The sequence below is a fragment of the Motacilla alba genome, chromosome 2, assembly GCF_015832195.1.
Source record: "Motacilla alba alba isolate MOTALB_02 chromosome 2, Motacilla_alba_V1.0_pri, whole genome shotgun sequence".
Lineage (NCBI taxonomy): Eukaryota > Metazoa > Chordata > Aves > Passeriformes > Motacillidae > Motacilla > Motacilla alba.
Genome location: NC_052017.1, coordinates 6,952,563 through 6,968,875, shown reverse-complemented (window position 1 = coordinate 6,968,875; position 16,313 = coordinate 6,952,563). Strand labels below are relative to the sequence as shown.

Sequence of the window (16,313 nt, the reverse complement as noted above, 5' to 3'; positions counted from 1 at the left end):
TAATCTCCCTCTAGGAAAAGAAACTATGTAACTTCCCCATAACACAATAACTAACATAGAAGTTAAAGAAAAGAAAGGCACAGATCTCAGTATGCAGCTTATTATTACATCTGAGGTTCATTACAAAGTAATTAATATGCTGCTGCCAAAAGATAAACCAAATTGCGCAGAACAGTTCTGATTTTCAGCCAGGCTTAAGACCTCTTCAGAGCAGGTAGAGAGAAGGGAGCCTTTAGAGCAGCACAAAGGTGGGAAGAGTGATAAATAATGCATGGCAGAAAGTAGCCTCTACTTGCCACTGGCATGTGAGGATCTTTGGCTTGATCCCCTGGAAAATGGGATCTCCATCTCTTGGGTGCTGTGAAAGGGAAAGAGCTGAGGGATTTTATTCAGCTGGAAATGTGGACATGCCCTGGCTGGTGCCCAGTGCCACGAGGGCTTTGTAATGTTCAGCAGCCACCCAGAGAGTAAAAGAGCCCTGCTGAAAGCAGCTGTACTGCTGCAAAAATACAGCCCTGCAACTCTTCTTTGGCCTCGAGGTTCGACTCAAATGTGACCCCACAGGGGAGAAAAAGGAGTTGCTTTTTGCAGGGAATGGCATGTCAGAGTTCAGTACCCTGTGTTCCAACATAGCTCAGACATTTCAGCATGGTAACAGTGTTGGCCAGCTGGCCCATCATTGCTCTCTGCCTCTTGCAGTATTTTCTTGGGATGCTGGAAGCTCCTGCCTGCTTGAACAGCCTTACAGCCACCTCTGTCCCCTATGCTTTCCAAAGTTTCAATTTCAAATTTCAACAAACTTTAAAATTTTGTGATATTTGGCTGTACCCAAAATTCAGCATCAAAATATGCTTTAATTGCTATATAACATTCACATTTTCTTCTGAAACTTTGCTGTCAAGCACAGGCCTTGACTATGATCTTAAACTGCAATCCTTGAGTCAAACTCATGCCCAAGTGAAGATGATGCACACCAACAGCACAGCACTGCAGCCTCCTTGTTCTGGATCAATAAAACATGCTCCTCGTTCCTAAAGAGAGTGATTTTCTCAGTCTGATCTCTTTCTCATCTTTATTTGATGGAAGAGGCAGCTTTGTAGAAGCACTGTGCCTGGTTAGACAGCAAAACTTTTTAATGGTTTATATCACTGCTTTAAAAATCTAAAATTCACCTCAAGCCACAGCAAAGAGAGAGGATACAAGTCAGCTTACAGAAAATTAAGCATGCATGTATTCCAAAAACTTCCACTGCCCTTTTTCCTTCATGTCATGAAGGAGCTGGGAAAGCAGGGATGCTACAAAAAGAAAAAAAAAAAGCCAAAACCTCATGATCAAAGCATTTTAAGGAGCAGCAGAGCAATTGAGTGATTAACAGAGCATGTATGAGTCCAAATGAACAAAAACCAGGGTTTGAGTAAGGAGACCTCAGAGCTCCATTCTAGAGAGGCATTTCTGCTCCCTCACCCACAAACAGTGCTGGGGAATGCAGATCCTGTGTGCAAAGGTACCAAGCAGCATTCAGCAAAAATCATGGCTTAAAACACTCAGGTCACTACACAGCCCCCTGCTCCTGCTCTCTGCATGCAGCAAACATGGGAATAAAGCAAAGAAGGGAGATTCTCAGGAATTTTTCTTCAGGGCTTTGCAAACCAAGGCTAATTAAACATTATAGAGGAGTTTTGCTCCCAGCCAAGTGAAGGATTTGTGTGTTTATACATATCATGGGCATGTCATGCAGAAAGCCATCAGAACCGACCAGATGAAACAGGAAAATCCCTATTGCAGGCTTGTGACCTTACAAATAATAAACAATTAGGAATATTCTGTATTTATCTCTCAGGAGTTCTGTGCACCTCCCCGTGCCTAAAGGGAGCCTACAGAAAAATTGTAGAGGAACTTTTTTACAAGGGCATGTAGTTATAGGATAAGTGGCAATGTCTTTAAACTGAAAGAGGGCAGATTCAGGTTAGATATTTGAAAGAAATTCTTTACTGTTAGCATGGTGAGGCACTTGAACAGGTTGCCCAGAGAGGTGGGAGATGGAAAAAAGATCCTACAAAGAGCTCCCACCTCCTGTGTAGTGGAAGATAATTGTGCAGGGGCTACCAAATATAATGTTTAAATACAAAAGTGAGAAATATCTTTCAAAATCCAGTCCCTGCTGTCCCTGTTTCTCAGTTCCACTGTCTCTAAAACAGTAATATTAATCTAATGTAATTCAATCCAATCCACAGCAATCAGTAATTATCTGTAGCAAATCTCAATAGAGGCTTTGAGGAGCTAAAACATTACAGCAATGGAGCCCACAGACATATCCTAGCTGATGACTGTCTCTTTTATAGTCCTTATCTCCTCCCTTCAGAGGATAATGCACCTAAAACACAGTTCACTAAGTTCTGGTAGAGTTTTGAAAATTACTTTCTAATGTGTGCATGTTTCCCCCCAGGAGCTGATGTTTTTCCCCACAGATTTTACAAATTTTTCTGTCATTTGGCCATAAAGTTATTTCTAATGGAAAAATATACTTTCTTTAAAAAGCACAACTAAATTAAATAACCCTCTAAATGCAACAAGCCAGAGCTACCCAGCAGAAAAACAAAAAAAGACTAAACCAACCATATTTCCCCTGGAATAACCTTCCTGACATTTGTCTCTCTCAGAGGTCTAAATATTTTATATTTTCTTCCCTAAATATTAAAGAACCAGGGTAGAACTAAATGCTAAGATTTAACAGTGGGTATAACAAGAGCTGTTGGCAGTACTGAGACAGCCTGATTTTTCTTTTCCATCAGCCACATGCTGAATTAAGCCCACTGAGGTTATGACAAGAGGACTGAGGGAAATGTCACCATGCTGGCATTTAACCCACCTTTAGGGAGTGGAGAATGAGCCTTGCCTTTGGACACTGAAGTAAACACCCCATCTTTAGTTCTTGGAGCAGTAGAGAGAGGGAAATCTACTGTGCAAAAATAACACATGGTACCAAGAGAAAGCAGAGTATTATTCAACACAAGATCTCATCATTAATTAACTTTATTTAGAGCAAAATCTACAAAATAAGGCATGGCCTGAGCAACAAGTGACTAGCTAATGTTTATCAGGGTTCCCAAAGGAACCAGCAGCCAGAGACACTGACATTGATCTCATGCTCACAATTTCTGGCAAAGCACGATTTAACCTTCCCTGCTTCATCTGCATCTGCTTTCTGCTCCACACAGAGATTCATAAATCTTCTGCGCACTGATATCAGCACTTCTGAAATCTTATTTGCCTATTTCAAGAGAACTGGTATCTTCAAACTCATGTGAGCATCCTTTTTCTGTTGGTCCAGACAACAGGCTGCCTCTCCAAGGATTCATCAAGATTGAAATGCAGACATCAATCTCAGTCAGATCAGAACAAACAAAGCTTTGCTAAAACCTGAATTTTAGGAAAATAGACCCAGTCTTTTTTCCCCAAGCTCTGACTGCTGTGCCTTATATTTTTATAGATAAATCACTCTCAGCTTTGCTTGCTGTTTACACTCTGATATTCAGCCATCCATCTGGACACACAAGAAATGTCCTGGCTCTTGGGACATAGCAGGCAAGGATTTGATACCATAATTCTACCCACACTGACAACTAGGAACACAGTAGACCAGGCTGATGCTGCAAGAGGGATGCAATTTGAGATTAGGATGTCTACATTGGGGTGTTTATATGAGTACCAGGTGTCTAAACTTCTATTAGAGCCAACAGGGATGTAGTCAAAGAAAATCAATGGAATACAAGCAGTGAGTCAGGGAGCAGCCAGCCCACAGCAGCCTTGCAGTGAGTTTCATCACTCCCTAGACACCACTATGTCCCACTGACTATAATGGGAGCTTAGGTACTGCCTGTCCAATTCCACTGACTAAATGAAGATAGTTAGCATCATTTGAGACATCCCAGCATCCCCAAGACATGCTGCTGGTGCCAGCAGACACAACGCAAGAGCTGTGGGGTGTTCATGTCCCCGTGCAACAGCAGCTGGAAGAAAACATGGCACGTCTCATACATCACTAGTGCAGAAAAATCCTGCTCCTAAGTTACATGTGAGCAAAAATAAATGTCCAAATATTGGTGCTGGAATCCTAAACTGAGTCCTATTCTTTAAGGATCACCTTACATTGGTATTCCAATTAGTGCAGAGAGGGAGTTTTAGTCTTTCTAAAGACTTATTCAAGTCTCCTGCAGCACTTTGGCATTTTTTCACTTCTGCAACAGCACTAGCTATAAACACTTTACTTTTTCTTTTTTTTTTTTTTGTTGGTTTAATCAATGAAATGGATAAATTTCATTTGTAATGCTGTTGTAGAGGTGCTTAGGAGTGCTGTTACAGTACATGGAGACACAGAGCCAAAATGTGAAGAATTCTTGATATTTACACATCAGAAAAGCAGTGTCCCTCCAGTGGTGGTCCAGAATACCCTTCTGACTCATCAAAAAATATCTTTTTTTGCAAAAACCATCACCTGGACCCCATGGTGCTGTTGACAAGATCAGGCATGCTGGCTTTCAGATGACACATGGGACAGAGGATACCTTGCTACCACACAAGGTAAACATAAACCTTTGCTCTGGTAACACCTATATTTTATTACTTTATTGCAGTATTCGGGTGCATCTGTACATTTCAGCCTCTGCAAAGTACAGCTGCTTCTCAGGTAAATACAATGTTCATATGAATATTTTTATAGTCTTAGTTAAATTGCTAAGTCTGGAAATGACAATGGTAGGACCACAGTGACATTTGCTCCCTTTTCCTAACTCTTTTTAATTTCTATTTCCAAAGCATGAGAGTACAAAAATGACAACTTCCATTGAATAAAATATTGATTTTTTTTCCTGAATGATGTCCATATCAGAAACCAAATCTAACAAATGCTAACAAAGAAATATGAAATGATCTTTCAAGAAAGAATAATTTATGGTAATGTCTCTACAAACTATAATTTAAAGTGCTATAGTCCTCATTTTTGTACAATCACTAAAACTTTAAGCACGAGGAACCATCATTCTTCATTACTGATTCTTCAATAAACCTTATGTTTTACACTGGAAAAGCTTTAGAGGCAATTCTTCCATCAGCACACTAGAGATTTAGGGATGTTGCTTTTGTTGGCATTACTGGAAATCAGACATGTTTAAATACAAAAGTATTTTCTTTTTCTTAAAGAAAACCAGGACATTGTCCCTCTCTTTCAGTTAGTCCATATCAGTTGCCAATCAGAATTTCTCTGATGAAAAATATATGTTGTAAAATATATAATGAAGCTACAGCAGAAAAGAATGTGAGGAAGGTTAACTGTTGGAGGTGCCTTACAATATTCTGCTGTCGAAGATAGTTGTAGCATTTTGATCATAATGCTGTGATGTTGCACAGCATTGATCACTTTCCATTAAAATCATAAAAAGCACTGAAGTTTTCTAAAAAAAAAAGGATAAAAGAGAAAAAAAACACATTAACAAATTCCTGCCATAACTAAACGAGTTTGAGGATTCATAAACAACTTCTTTCCTCTCTTCTTCCTTGGCTAATACCCTAATCACTTCTACTGTGATCATGCATGGCTAGAAATTCTCAATGCAGCTTCTGACTGGCAGCTTGAAGTACCTTCCTAAGAGCCGCCAGTGCCTTTTCAAGTGCCATTAAAGATATCTGTGTTTCAGATATCAGCCCAATCAGCCCTTTAGTGCCCCTGAGCTGGACAAACCAGCAAGACAGATTATTTTTTGTGCTACAAATGCCCTGTAACAGGCAAAAATATACACAGATTAACAACAAAAAAAATACAAAAAGGGCAAATTTCCCTTGTCAATTAATGTAAAGGAAAACCAGCTGGTTTTATTCACCAAAAGTAAATTAACTTCTTTGTAAAATGGAGTAGTCAGTGCCCTCCCTTGCCGTTAAGAAACCCACCCAAAACAGTAGGAGCAGAGCAGGCATAGGAAGGAAGAAGGAATGAAGCCTAAATGAGTAAAAGATACAGACAGGGCACAGATATGTTCTGTAATATTTCTTCAGCCTTAGGGAATTCTAACAATATCGAGATAACTCAGGTGATTAAATTTGGAACAAGTCAGAAAATGTGAAAGTACAGAGCAGGCAGAGATCAGGACCTGGGAAATTGAAGGCTAGTCCTGAGCTGCTGGAGGAGAGATTTTTAACAGTGAAGAGTGGCTGAAACTGGAGTAAATGACTGAAAAACCTCAGTGGCCTCTGCTGGCAGATTAACTGTGCAACGGGTGGTCAGAGAAGAGGAGCGGCAGCGAGGCAGCACAGCTTGTCAAGGGAAATGTGTTCCACTGCTGTTCCCAGGCGCAGCCCCGGTGCTCCCCAGGGTAAGGGAAGCCCCATGACCCACAGTGAGATCACACAGATATCACAGCCAAACACCGAGAATATAAAAGGAAGAATAAAGTCCTAAGCGTGAGGGATGACCATAAAGCAGTGAAAAAATTTAAAATCTAAGTTCTTTGATGCAGGAAGCAGTATTCTGCTATCTGGCTGTTCAATTGAATCCCAATATGCAACCAGCATTCCCATAGAGTGCTGCAATAGAAATAACACTGATGTTAGTCCCTGCTGCTGGCCCTTTCCTGGACTTGTACCTATGAAAAACTCTCTGATCCTCCACTCAGGAGAAGTAGTTAAAGCAGTGGCAAAGGCTCTGTGTGAGGTCATTATCTAGCAAAGTCGGACTTGAATATAAAACTGCACTAAAAATCTGCAAACACTAGGATGGCTTGGATGCTAAGGGAAAGCCCAAGGAAATTCAAAAGCCTAGAAGCATAAATTGATACATAAAAAAAGAAATTGTATTGTGTATCTGCTGTCCTGAGTAGCAGTAAATTACCAGCAGCACACATCTGTCTGCCGTAATTTCAGCCTCTTCCTAGCATTCCAATTTTGGATGCCATCTGCAAATAAGAAAAGTAGCTGATTTCTAAATGTTGATGTCCTGCCCTTTTTCAATTTTCCAGCATAGCTGAGAGGGGCCCAGTGCCCACCATCTTTGTCGGACCCCTGACAAAGCTTCTCCCTGGAGCTCTCACAAGGGACAAGCCCTGACTCTGCTGCAGTGTATTTTATTCTGCCTAGCTGAAGACATGACACCAAGGAGAGCTGTACATGCTCTCTTTTTAAATTACCCAAGGTTTTATGATTTTAACAGCCTTCCTTTCAAGTGAGCTGAAAAATTGATGTGGTCCCGGCTTACCCTCCATGTACTCCACACCTACAACACAACTCAGTCTTTTGGGTACTTTTCCTTCCGAGGCTGTCTTTTGGAGCAAGGTTTGGATGACATGGAACAGGGCCTGTGCAAACAACCATGTCTGTCCCTCCTCTACCTTTTTTCCTTCATTCCAAGGAATGATTTGCACCAAAATTTGTTCAATTCTCAGATATAAAGCAGAGTATCAAGGCCAAAAATAAAGATGGGAACCCCACTTACTGAATTACCAAGTTATCCTCCTCCACCAAAGAGCTCACAGACCATGCAAGGGAAGTGCTCATCCTTACTTTCACTAAAGAACTAAAGCATGGGCAGAACATTTGTCCCAGTCTCAGTGAGGTGGAACTACTGCTGACTTCTGTGAGTTCACATCAGTTCTCCAATACCATGCCTACACTGGCAGGTTAAAAGCAGGTTAGAGAAGTTTTTCTTGATGGCAGCAGTGTCTGGCCTTGAAAATGAGCTACCACTTATGACAATGTAGCAGTGTGAAAATGTAAAGCCTAAACATTCAGGCATTATCCCAGTGTAACCCAGGGCTTAATGCAGGAATCAGGACATTCCCCTCAAGTGTTTTAGCCAAACTTTATTAATGTAAATGCCATGAAATGCAAATCATCCTTGACCATACCTACATAAATACTTCATAAAGCAGTGCTACCTGATTATCAAACTATTTCACTGATAAAAAAATAAAATAAAACAACATTCCAGCATGTCAATCTGCTTATTTTAAAACCAGCATAAAACTCCACCATATAATGCAAAGATCATAAACATCAAACTCTCCAGACTAGGCACGGGGAAACTGCATGAAAATAAAGAAAATCACTAAATAAATAAATGAATGAAACCAAATCGCTTTCCTAGATTTACTTAACAGTGCTGATATAGAAATAAGCCAAATACATTCTACTGAGCAAGAAATTGAGTTTGAAGATAATCCCTTTTCTTTTTTTTTCTGTAGCCTAGAGGTCCTTTGTACTCCCATTGAAATCCTGGCCTCAAGTAATCCACACAGTATTCACAGCATGATACTATATCTATTTTATTGGGAAACACAATAATCAAAATGCTAAAATAAATCTTCTTCCTATTATTTGATTTAAGCATTGAAGTATTGAAGTGGCTAAGCTAATTTATTTTGATTATCAGCACATTAGTCTCGGTATTATAAATTAACCCCACAATTTTTCCAGCTACCTAATGTCTGAAAATCTGATTTTGTTTAAGCACATATCATGCGAAGATTTATTTTGGAAATTTCAAATAATCAGTTCTGGTCTATAAGAAGTTAATATAAAGTGGTTTGCTGTTGAATGACATTGGCACTCACACATTTGCTCTGTCCTACACCAGTTAAAAAGCCATTGCAGATTCCCAGTTCTAGTGCACAGAGCCCTGGCTGCACTTTTTAAGCACCAACTGTTAGTTAATTTTGTTAGCATAAACACCCAATAAAACTTTATGGTGTGTTCAACTCTCATTAAAGATGAAAAACAGCAGCAGAGCAGCACCCACAAACAAACAGGGATGGTTCTGTCGCTGCTGATGCCCAGAACTCATTCAGATTCAGACTCAGGGCTTCCTGTGCCTGAGGACACTGCAGGGATGCAGAGCACAAGATCCCACGCACTGCTGGAAACCCCTGGAGCTCCACACAGCTCTTCCATAAGGCTCCAGGCAAATATTTAATGGGGGAGGAACACTCTTCCTCCAGCCCCTAAAATAAGAGCTGTTGTAAGCAAAGTACACCCTTGCTGGTGCATATTTGCTTAAGGCTACAAAAACCACAGCTCCTTTTGCTCCCCATCACCCAAAATATCCCAGACAGGATGCTCCACCAACACCAGGGCTAGAGGAGCCTGCTGTTCCTCAGGTTGCATCCTGTGGTTGGACTCCCTCCAGTCAGGGAAAGCACAACCCCTGCCAGGAGGTTTTCTGATCATTCAGGACATTTGCAGTGTCAGCCTGACCATCTCCCTTTGTCTTGCCATCCTTCAAAGGGGTGTTTGAGCCTTCCACTGAAATTTCTGGTCCTGACCCACCATTATTCTTCTTGCCAAATTTCCTGTTAAGGGGACCTTTATGAGACAGCTGACACTCAGGCAGTTGCAGGAAGAGCTCTAGGGAACATGGCTGGAATTAACTGCCAAAAGCCATCAGGTTTACAGGTAGAAATATAGACAAAGCAGATTTCACTGTCTGAAATAATAGGAAGATCAAATCAAGAAGTTCCCACAGCTGTTACTCCTAAAATCCTTAGGGCTGCATTGGTTAAAGCAGTAAAATTTCTAAAATCATCTTTCCATTTACATCAGCAGAAGCAGAACTTCTCTCACTAAATTCAGCACGTGTACCAGATAGTGTCCACTGAAAATGACAGTTTACAAGAAAGTCAGAGAATGTAATAAAAACCAGTTTCAAACACTTTGCCTTAAGTTCCTTGGCACATCTTCTTGATTTAGAGTTCACCACTTGAAGTTTTGATGGGTTTTGCCTTGCAGTTTTGTGAAAGTTCCTCCCAAAGGATGTAGAAGATAGAGGATTTTCACAAATTGGTACAGGGGAAAGAGCTAAATGAACACAAGCTCCACTGCTTGTGCAAAATGAAACCCTGTTCCTTAAGAGGCCAAACTAATATCTGGATCCTTAATGGACAGAGGACCCAAGTGTACAGTTTTCTCTTTGCCCACAGGTTTTTCCTGCTGACACCTGCCCTGGGGAAGGAATATCATGCTTCACAGAGAGGGATATGCTGGTGGGATATGGGAAGCACATGAGTCTGCTGGCTTTTAAATGGAAAATGATCAGTGTTTCCTTATTTTCTGTGGCAAAAAAGCTCAACTTCAATCTATCATCTCTACCTAGTCTGAACTTTTTTGGTGGTTTACTCCTGGTACTTCACTGCCTGCAAAAACAGAGTCATTCTCTCATTCTCCCAGATTTTTACTTCTTATTGTCAACTTAAACCATAAATACACTGAAGGCCAAGGCATTTCTGTCTGTGTGGGGTCACAGCATCCAGCAGGATGGGGCATTGATCTTGTCTGTTTCTCTCATGCAATACTATATTAAACCACTCTGAAGGGTTGATGTTTTGAGATGGAAGTGTAATTTCCAAGGGACTGCCCTCTGAGTAAGGCTGGATTTTGGAGACAGCTGACTGATCATGTTTTAAAGCCCTGGCTGCTACATCCAGTCCTACTTTAATACTTATTAGGTGTGGAAGTCAACCTTGCATTCCCACTAGAGCATTAAAATTAGGAAACTCAAAAATACACTGCTCAGCTGTGCCCAGGCAGGATAACTTACCACTCACAGTAAAACACAATGTGCAAGTAAAGCTGAACTTGTTTCTGCTTCAGCAATAACACAGAGGAGCCAGCACAGCTTCCTTATCTCAATTTTCTGCATCCAAGAGTCCTAGAAATGCTGTGCCTCTATTGCTTTCATAACTTTGGAGGTATTGAATCTCTCTGCAATTAAACCAACATAAATAAGCAGTAATTCAATTGAAATCAGTGGAATTCATGTGAGGGGAATAGTTCATCTAAAAGAGAAGGTAATTAGATTTAGCCAGTGTAGATGCAATAATCTCTTATTAATCGTTTACGGAATAAACTATAAAACCAAATTCCCTCATAATCTGTTAAAAGGACATTATGGACCTCTTGCCCACAGCTGTACAATTGTTGCCCTTTCCCTTTAGACCAGGGCAGCCAGAACACCCTACATCAGCAGTCTGTTTCTCTCATAGGTTAAATTTGTTCTTTTCAAAACAATGAGAGAGAGCAACCAGGGGTACAATCATAACTGTATTTTCAGTTCAGCTTAATTGAGTGTGCTTTCCTTCAACAAACACTTTACATTACTGCATTGAGTTGTTTTCATACCCTCATTCTTACAAACCAATACTGCTGATTAGGACAATTGTTTCTTCTTTAAAAGGAAAGAAAAAAAAATAATTTGTCCAAATGATTTGCTGTTATGCTTGAGAATTCATTATTGCTGATTAAAAGTGAGGTTACAGTTATTCAGGTGAATAGTCAAACTTTTTTTCCAGTAAGCTTTTTTTAATGCTTACATAATTAAAGCTGAGAGAGGAAAGGTGGCTTTTAGTATTTGCTACATTCCAAAATGTGACTTGTGTTGACACCAACAAAATCCATGACGGAAACAAGCCCCATTTGCTCAGGTTTAATGCAGATTTGTTTCCTCTTACCATACAGGGACTCTCATCACTGCTGTTGAGGCAGCAAAAACCACTTGTCTCCCACCCACACATCAGGATTGAAATGAGGGAGAGGTTAAAGCCTGGCTGCACAAAATAAAGATATAAATGCCTAATAAACCCATAATCAACCCTCAAAACACATGACCAGTTTGGGTATTCATCAGTGGTGTCATAAGCTGCATATGAGGATGGCAAAGGAGCTGGACTGACATCTCATATGACAACAGGAATCAGGTTTGGGTGACCTGATCCAGAAGACATGCACCGAGCTCCACACAAAACAGCTGCAATTGTTCAAAAATACACTCAGGGAGAAGTCAGAAGAGACTGAATAGCAGCAGGGTTGTGCCAAACAACACATCCTAGTGTCCTGCTGAGGTTGCTGTACAGAGCTGGGGGTCTAGACTGTGCCCTCCAAATTGTGCATGTCAGCCAGTGGTTTGGCTGAAGGCATTTTCATCCAAAATAAAGAGACAGTGCATCCCCCTGTCCCCAAGAGACATTGAGTTTTCATCTTACCCACTCCAGAGAACAGCCCTGAACTCTGCTCTGCCCCTTCCCCAAGAGAGATGAGAGGGCTCCTGCTGTGGAGCAGCCTGTCTCCTGATGGGTACAACAGTCCCAGAAGGATGGAAGCTGGTGGGTCTCTGAATCCTCAACAACACGTGAAAGGACACCAGATCCACAAATCCTGCTCCACAGCACACCTCCTTTCTCACTGGGTGAGGATGGGGATGGTCCTCAGACGAAGGACTCCAATTATAGTTGTTTCTAAAGAAAGTACCCCAAATCATTTCTATAGATTTTCCTCCCTGAAGACATGAATTTGGGAGTTCCAACATGAAACCAAGTGCCTTCTCACAGTGTCTTCCTTGGTATTAAGTTAAGAAAAGAAGCTAAATTCAAAACATAATTTCTGTGTCATGTATTGGCTGGTGTGGGGCTTTGGACTGCTGAATAAAAGCCAAAAGCCAGGAGCTTCAACATGTAGTGTTGAAAAAGCCTGAATCCCCATATGGCCTTAGCCCTCATTAATTGCTTCAAGAAATCTGTCGAAATGTGGCAGCTTGGAACTGACCCCCAAATTCTTCTGGCAGGATGTGAGTGACTTTGCAGTGAAGTGCACTTCCTTAACCAGAGTTACAGCCTGCTCCCAGCCCACACAAGAGAGGTGGGTGGGTTTTGTACAGACTTGGGCTGCTCACCACCCCAACCACCCCAACACATCAGAAATCTTCCTGTGACACAGCTTTTCATTACAGCATTGGGGTGAATCCTCTTGCTTTCCTCCCACAAATTATCTTAGGGAAGGCAAAGGGATTAGTCACAGGCAGGAAAAAAAGAGCATTAGAAGCTGTATGTACACAAACTATTTCTCAAAAATAGTTCTCTCTAGACAATAAATCAGTCTTTCAATAGCACTCACAAGTGGCTTAGAGCTTCTAGCTCTTGGTTAGAAACAGCTGAAAAACATTACATAGAAATGTTAAAAATATATACACCTTTTAGTGGGCATGCATTACTAGAGTTTGGAATTACAATCAAGCCCATCTACTTAAGGGCTTTAATTGTATCCCTCCTTTGAAATGCTGCCTCTCTTGCTCACCACAACTGAGCACAGCTGTAAATCTTGCAAAAGAAATGTGAAGTCTAAGTGCCCATTGCCCAGCAAGAGGGGAACCTCAGGAGAAGCCAGAAGGAAGAGTGACCTTACCTCACTGAGCTGGCATTTGAGTTGACACAACACAACAACTTTTTTGGGGGAGGACAAAAAAACCCCTAACATGTTTCATCAGCTGTGACAACAAAGTGATTTATGACAAATTATTTGCTCAACGCACTCCCCCTTGGGAAGACCTCAGCCCTCACTCATGGCTGCATCTTTGCCTCCATAAACTTCCTGTTCTTCTGGAAGTTCCTTCTGTGCTCCTTCCTTCCTCCCATTCCCTCCCGGTCTTTGCACAGCCTGTGATGGGCAAAGGACAGATGCTCTTGTAGCAACAGCCATGTGGGACAGATTTCTCCCTGTATCTTCCTTTATATAGGTATTAAATAATCCTTCTGTATTAAACAATTTATTTCCATGGAACTTGTAGCAAGCTGACACAAGATTACTCTTACTTTGTCAATTTTGGTTAAAATTGGCTGCAAGTTCAAAAGTTAGGAGATTAGAAAAGTCAGATAAATCCTCTTTGTGGCTCTCCTGTTTTATTTTTCATTGAGGTTTTGTTTGTTTGTTAGTTGTTCAGAAAAAAAACTCAAACAATTGAAGCACAGATATGAAACATCTCACCAGCATCTCTAATTTCTATACTTTAGAAGTCAGAGTCACAAAAAACTTGGCTATTCTGCCTCCTGACTACTCCATCAGAGACTTCTTACTGAGCAGTTACTTGATTTTTCAATCCCATTTGATAAACTTCATTTTGGAACTCTGCAAGGTTTCCTTGAAACTAAATCAGTCATGCATGGAGCTTTCTGTGTTTTAATTAAATCCTGAAATCATCAATCGTTTCAATCTTATGACTTGAAAAAAAAAAAGGTATTTATTTCCAATGGAAAAAATATCCAGCATTTGAAAATGAGACAAAAATGCCTTCAAGGCAAATAAAAATGTATCAATTATGGTGTGTTAAGAATATACGCATTTGAGCCCCATCTCTTTCTTCTGCATTAAAGTATTAGGTCAGCAGCTTGATACAATAAATTATTACTGATATGCAATAACCTTAGCTGTTCAACCCAAAAGTCAAAGAAAACCAGAAAGTGCAAAGGAAGGAGGCCCAACATTGAAATTACAGGCAAGATCCAGAAGACATTTAATTTAGGGCCCTTGAATTATGCAAAGAGCTTAGGTACAGGTTCAACTTCAAATATATGATTAGTCATGGAGCTAAGTAAATAATTTCAGCAGACTCATCTAATCTGTTTGTTTACTTCCACATCCCTCATCATGTAGCATCTTTTAATATTCACATAGCCTTATGATTAGTGGGTTTAATCCTAAAATACAATATGAAAAAAGGAGGAACAACTGTATTCACTTCACAGTAAGGGAGGTATGAAGTAAACCTGTTTGCCTAAGAGTTTGTAGGGTCAGGTCCACACTAACTACACATGAAGTATACAACCAGGTGAGCAGCAGCACCAGCATCTCAAACAACACCAAGTCTAGAGGATGGAACAGGACACCAGTATTAAGAGATGAAATTTAAAAAACAAACAAACAAACAAAATAAAAAAAGAAGTTAGCACAGCACCATATATGGTGAAATGTAAATTTTGCCCTTCTTTAAGGTGCATCCCATTAGGTATTAAAGAATCATATCCCTCTACCAAATACCAGCCCCAAAAAGCACATGAAATCTTGGGAATGGTGTTGTGTCCACCATAACAGAGAAACATAAACACAGAGAAACACTTTAAAGAGTTGCAGAAGAACAACATCAACAGAATTTTCTGCAAGAGGGCATTTGCCTTCACATCACTGATACTCTGCAACGTAAGGTAGTTGTATAGATGTAAGGGCTATGTTTATCACTACCTAAAAAATGTTAATACAAATTTGACCTGGATCAGGTACAAGCACCCAGACTTTCTACAGAACTCAGCAGAGTGCACAATAACATGTTTTATCTCCGTTATTTATTTTTCATGCTGGCCATGCAAACACACCGTGGCAAGAAGTTAAAGCAGTGGCTAAAGCAGTACCTGGTCCCACGTTTCACTCCACAAACCCTTACCTCCAAAGCATTTTATCCCGTTTGGAGCAGGTGCACGAGTTCCGACCGTTCCAGCACTTGATGCTGAGAGGCCGCAGCACCCTGAATGCCCGGTCCAGCACCCGCCCGGGTCGCAGCCCGAAGGGGCCACCCCTGTCCGGAGGGACGGAGCCATCCAGAGCCTTCCCTGCCCCAGCACCCCGCGGGGAGGCGGCTCCACACCCCGGGCAGAGATGCTGAACTTCGCCAAGTGATGGGCTAGCGGAGAGCGCAGGGATGCTTCCCGGGGCCGAGAGGACACGCTCTCAGCCATCGGTTAGGGGACCGGGAGCCGAGGACGGGGACGGGGCATCCCCGCCGCCCCAGCGAGCCCCGCAGCCCGCAGCGCGGAGCCGCGGCCGCTCTTACCTTGGAGCCCTTGCCGGAGCAGCGGACGTGGTTGCTCACCCCGGCCGTCTGGTTCATGCTGGGAACGGCGGCCGGGCTGCAAAGTTGGGCTTCGGGCACGACTCTCCGAGGAGCTTCGGAAGGGGAATGGCAGCAGGCAGGGCAGGACGGGCTGTGCCCGCAGCGGGACTGTCACCCGGTACCGGGATTGTCACCCCGCAGCGGGATTGTCACCCGGTACCGGGATTGTCACCCCGCACCGCGACTCTGCCCCCGTCCGCCGGGGTCTGCGCGCTGGCGGCGCTCCCGGCTTGCCAGCTCCAAAACAAAACCCGAAACACCCCCCCGGCCCCGGCAGCGCTTTCCTCCCCCGCCCTCCAAAGCAGAGGCGAGGCGAGCCCGGCTCCGCCCGCCCCCCGCGCTCCGAGGCCGCCGCGGCTGCGGGGAGGGCGAGCCCGGCTGCGCTCGGCTCCGCTCCGCGCCCGCGGGACGCTCCGCTCCCCACCCGGGGGTCCTGGCCTCGCCCCCGGCACCGCTCACTCCTTGGGCATCGTTTAATTGAATCCCCCACCCCCGGCGTGGGCAGTGGGAAATCGCGTTAAAGATGCCACGGGCTCCCGCCGAGCTGGGGTTTGACCCGCTGGTGCTCGGGGTAGCGGGTCCAGCTCTTTGCAGTGAAAGAAATGCTGGGCAGGTGTTTCCTTAC

General features: G+C 42.5%; 1 protein-coding gene across 1 annotated transcript in view; it reads right to left on the bottom strand.

The window, feature by feature from the left end:
* DPP6 (dipeptidyl peptidase like 6) overlaps window positions 1–15,961 on the bottom strand; it is a 542,989-nt gene extending 527,028 nt beyond the window's left edge. Inside the window, exon 1 of the mRNA XM_038127465.1 lies at window positions 15,629–15,961. Within this exon, the coding sequence (XP_037983393.1) occupies window positions 15,629–15,685 (57 nt within the window). The 5' untranslated portion in view covers window positions 15,686–15,961. The remainder of the gene's footprint in view (window positions 1–15,628) is intronic.
* Between the last annotated feature and the right edge of the window lie 352 nt (window positions 15,962–16,313).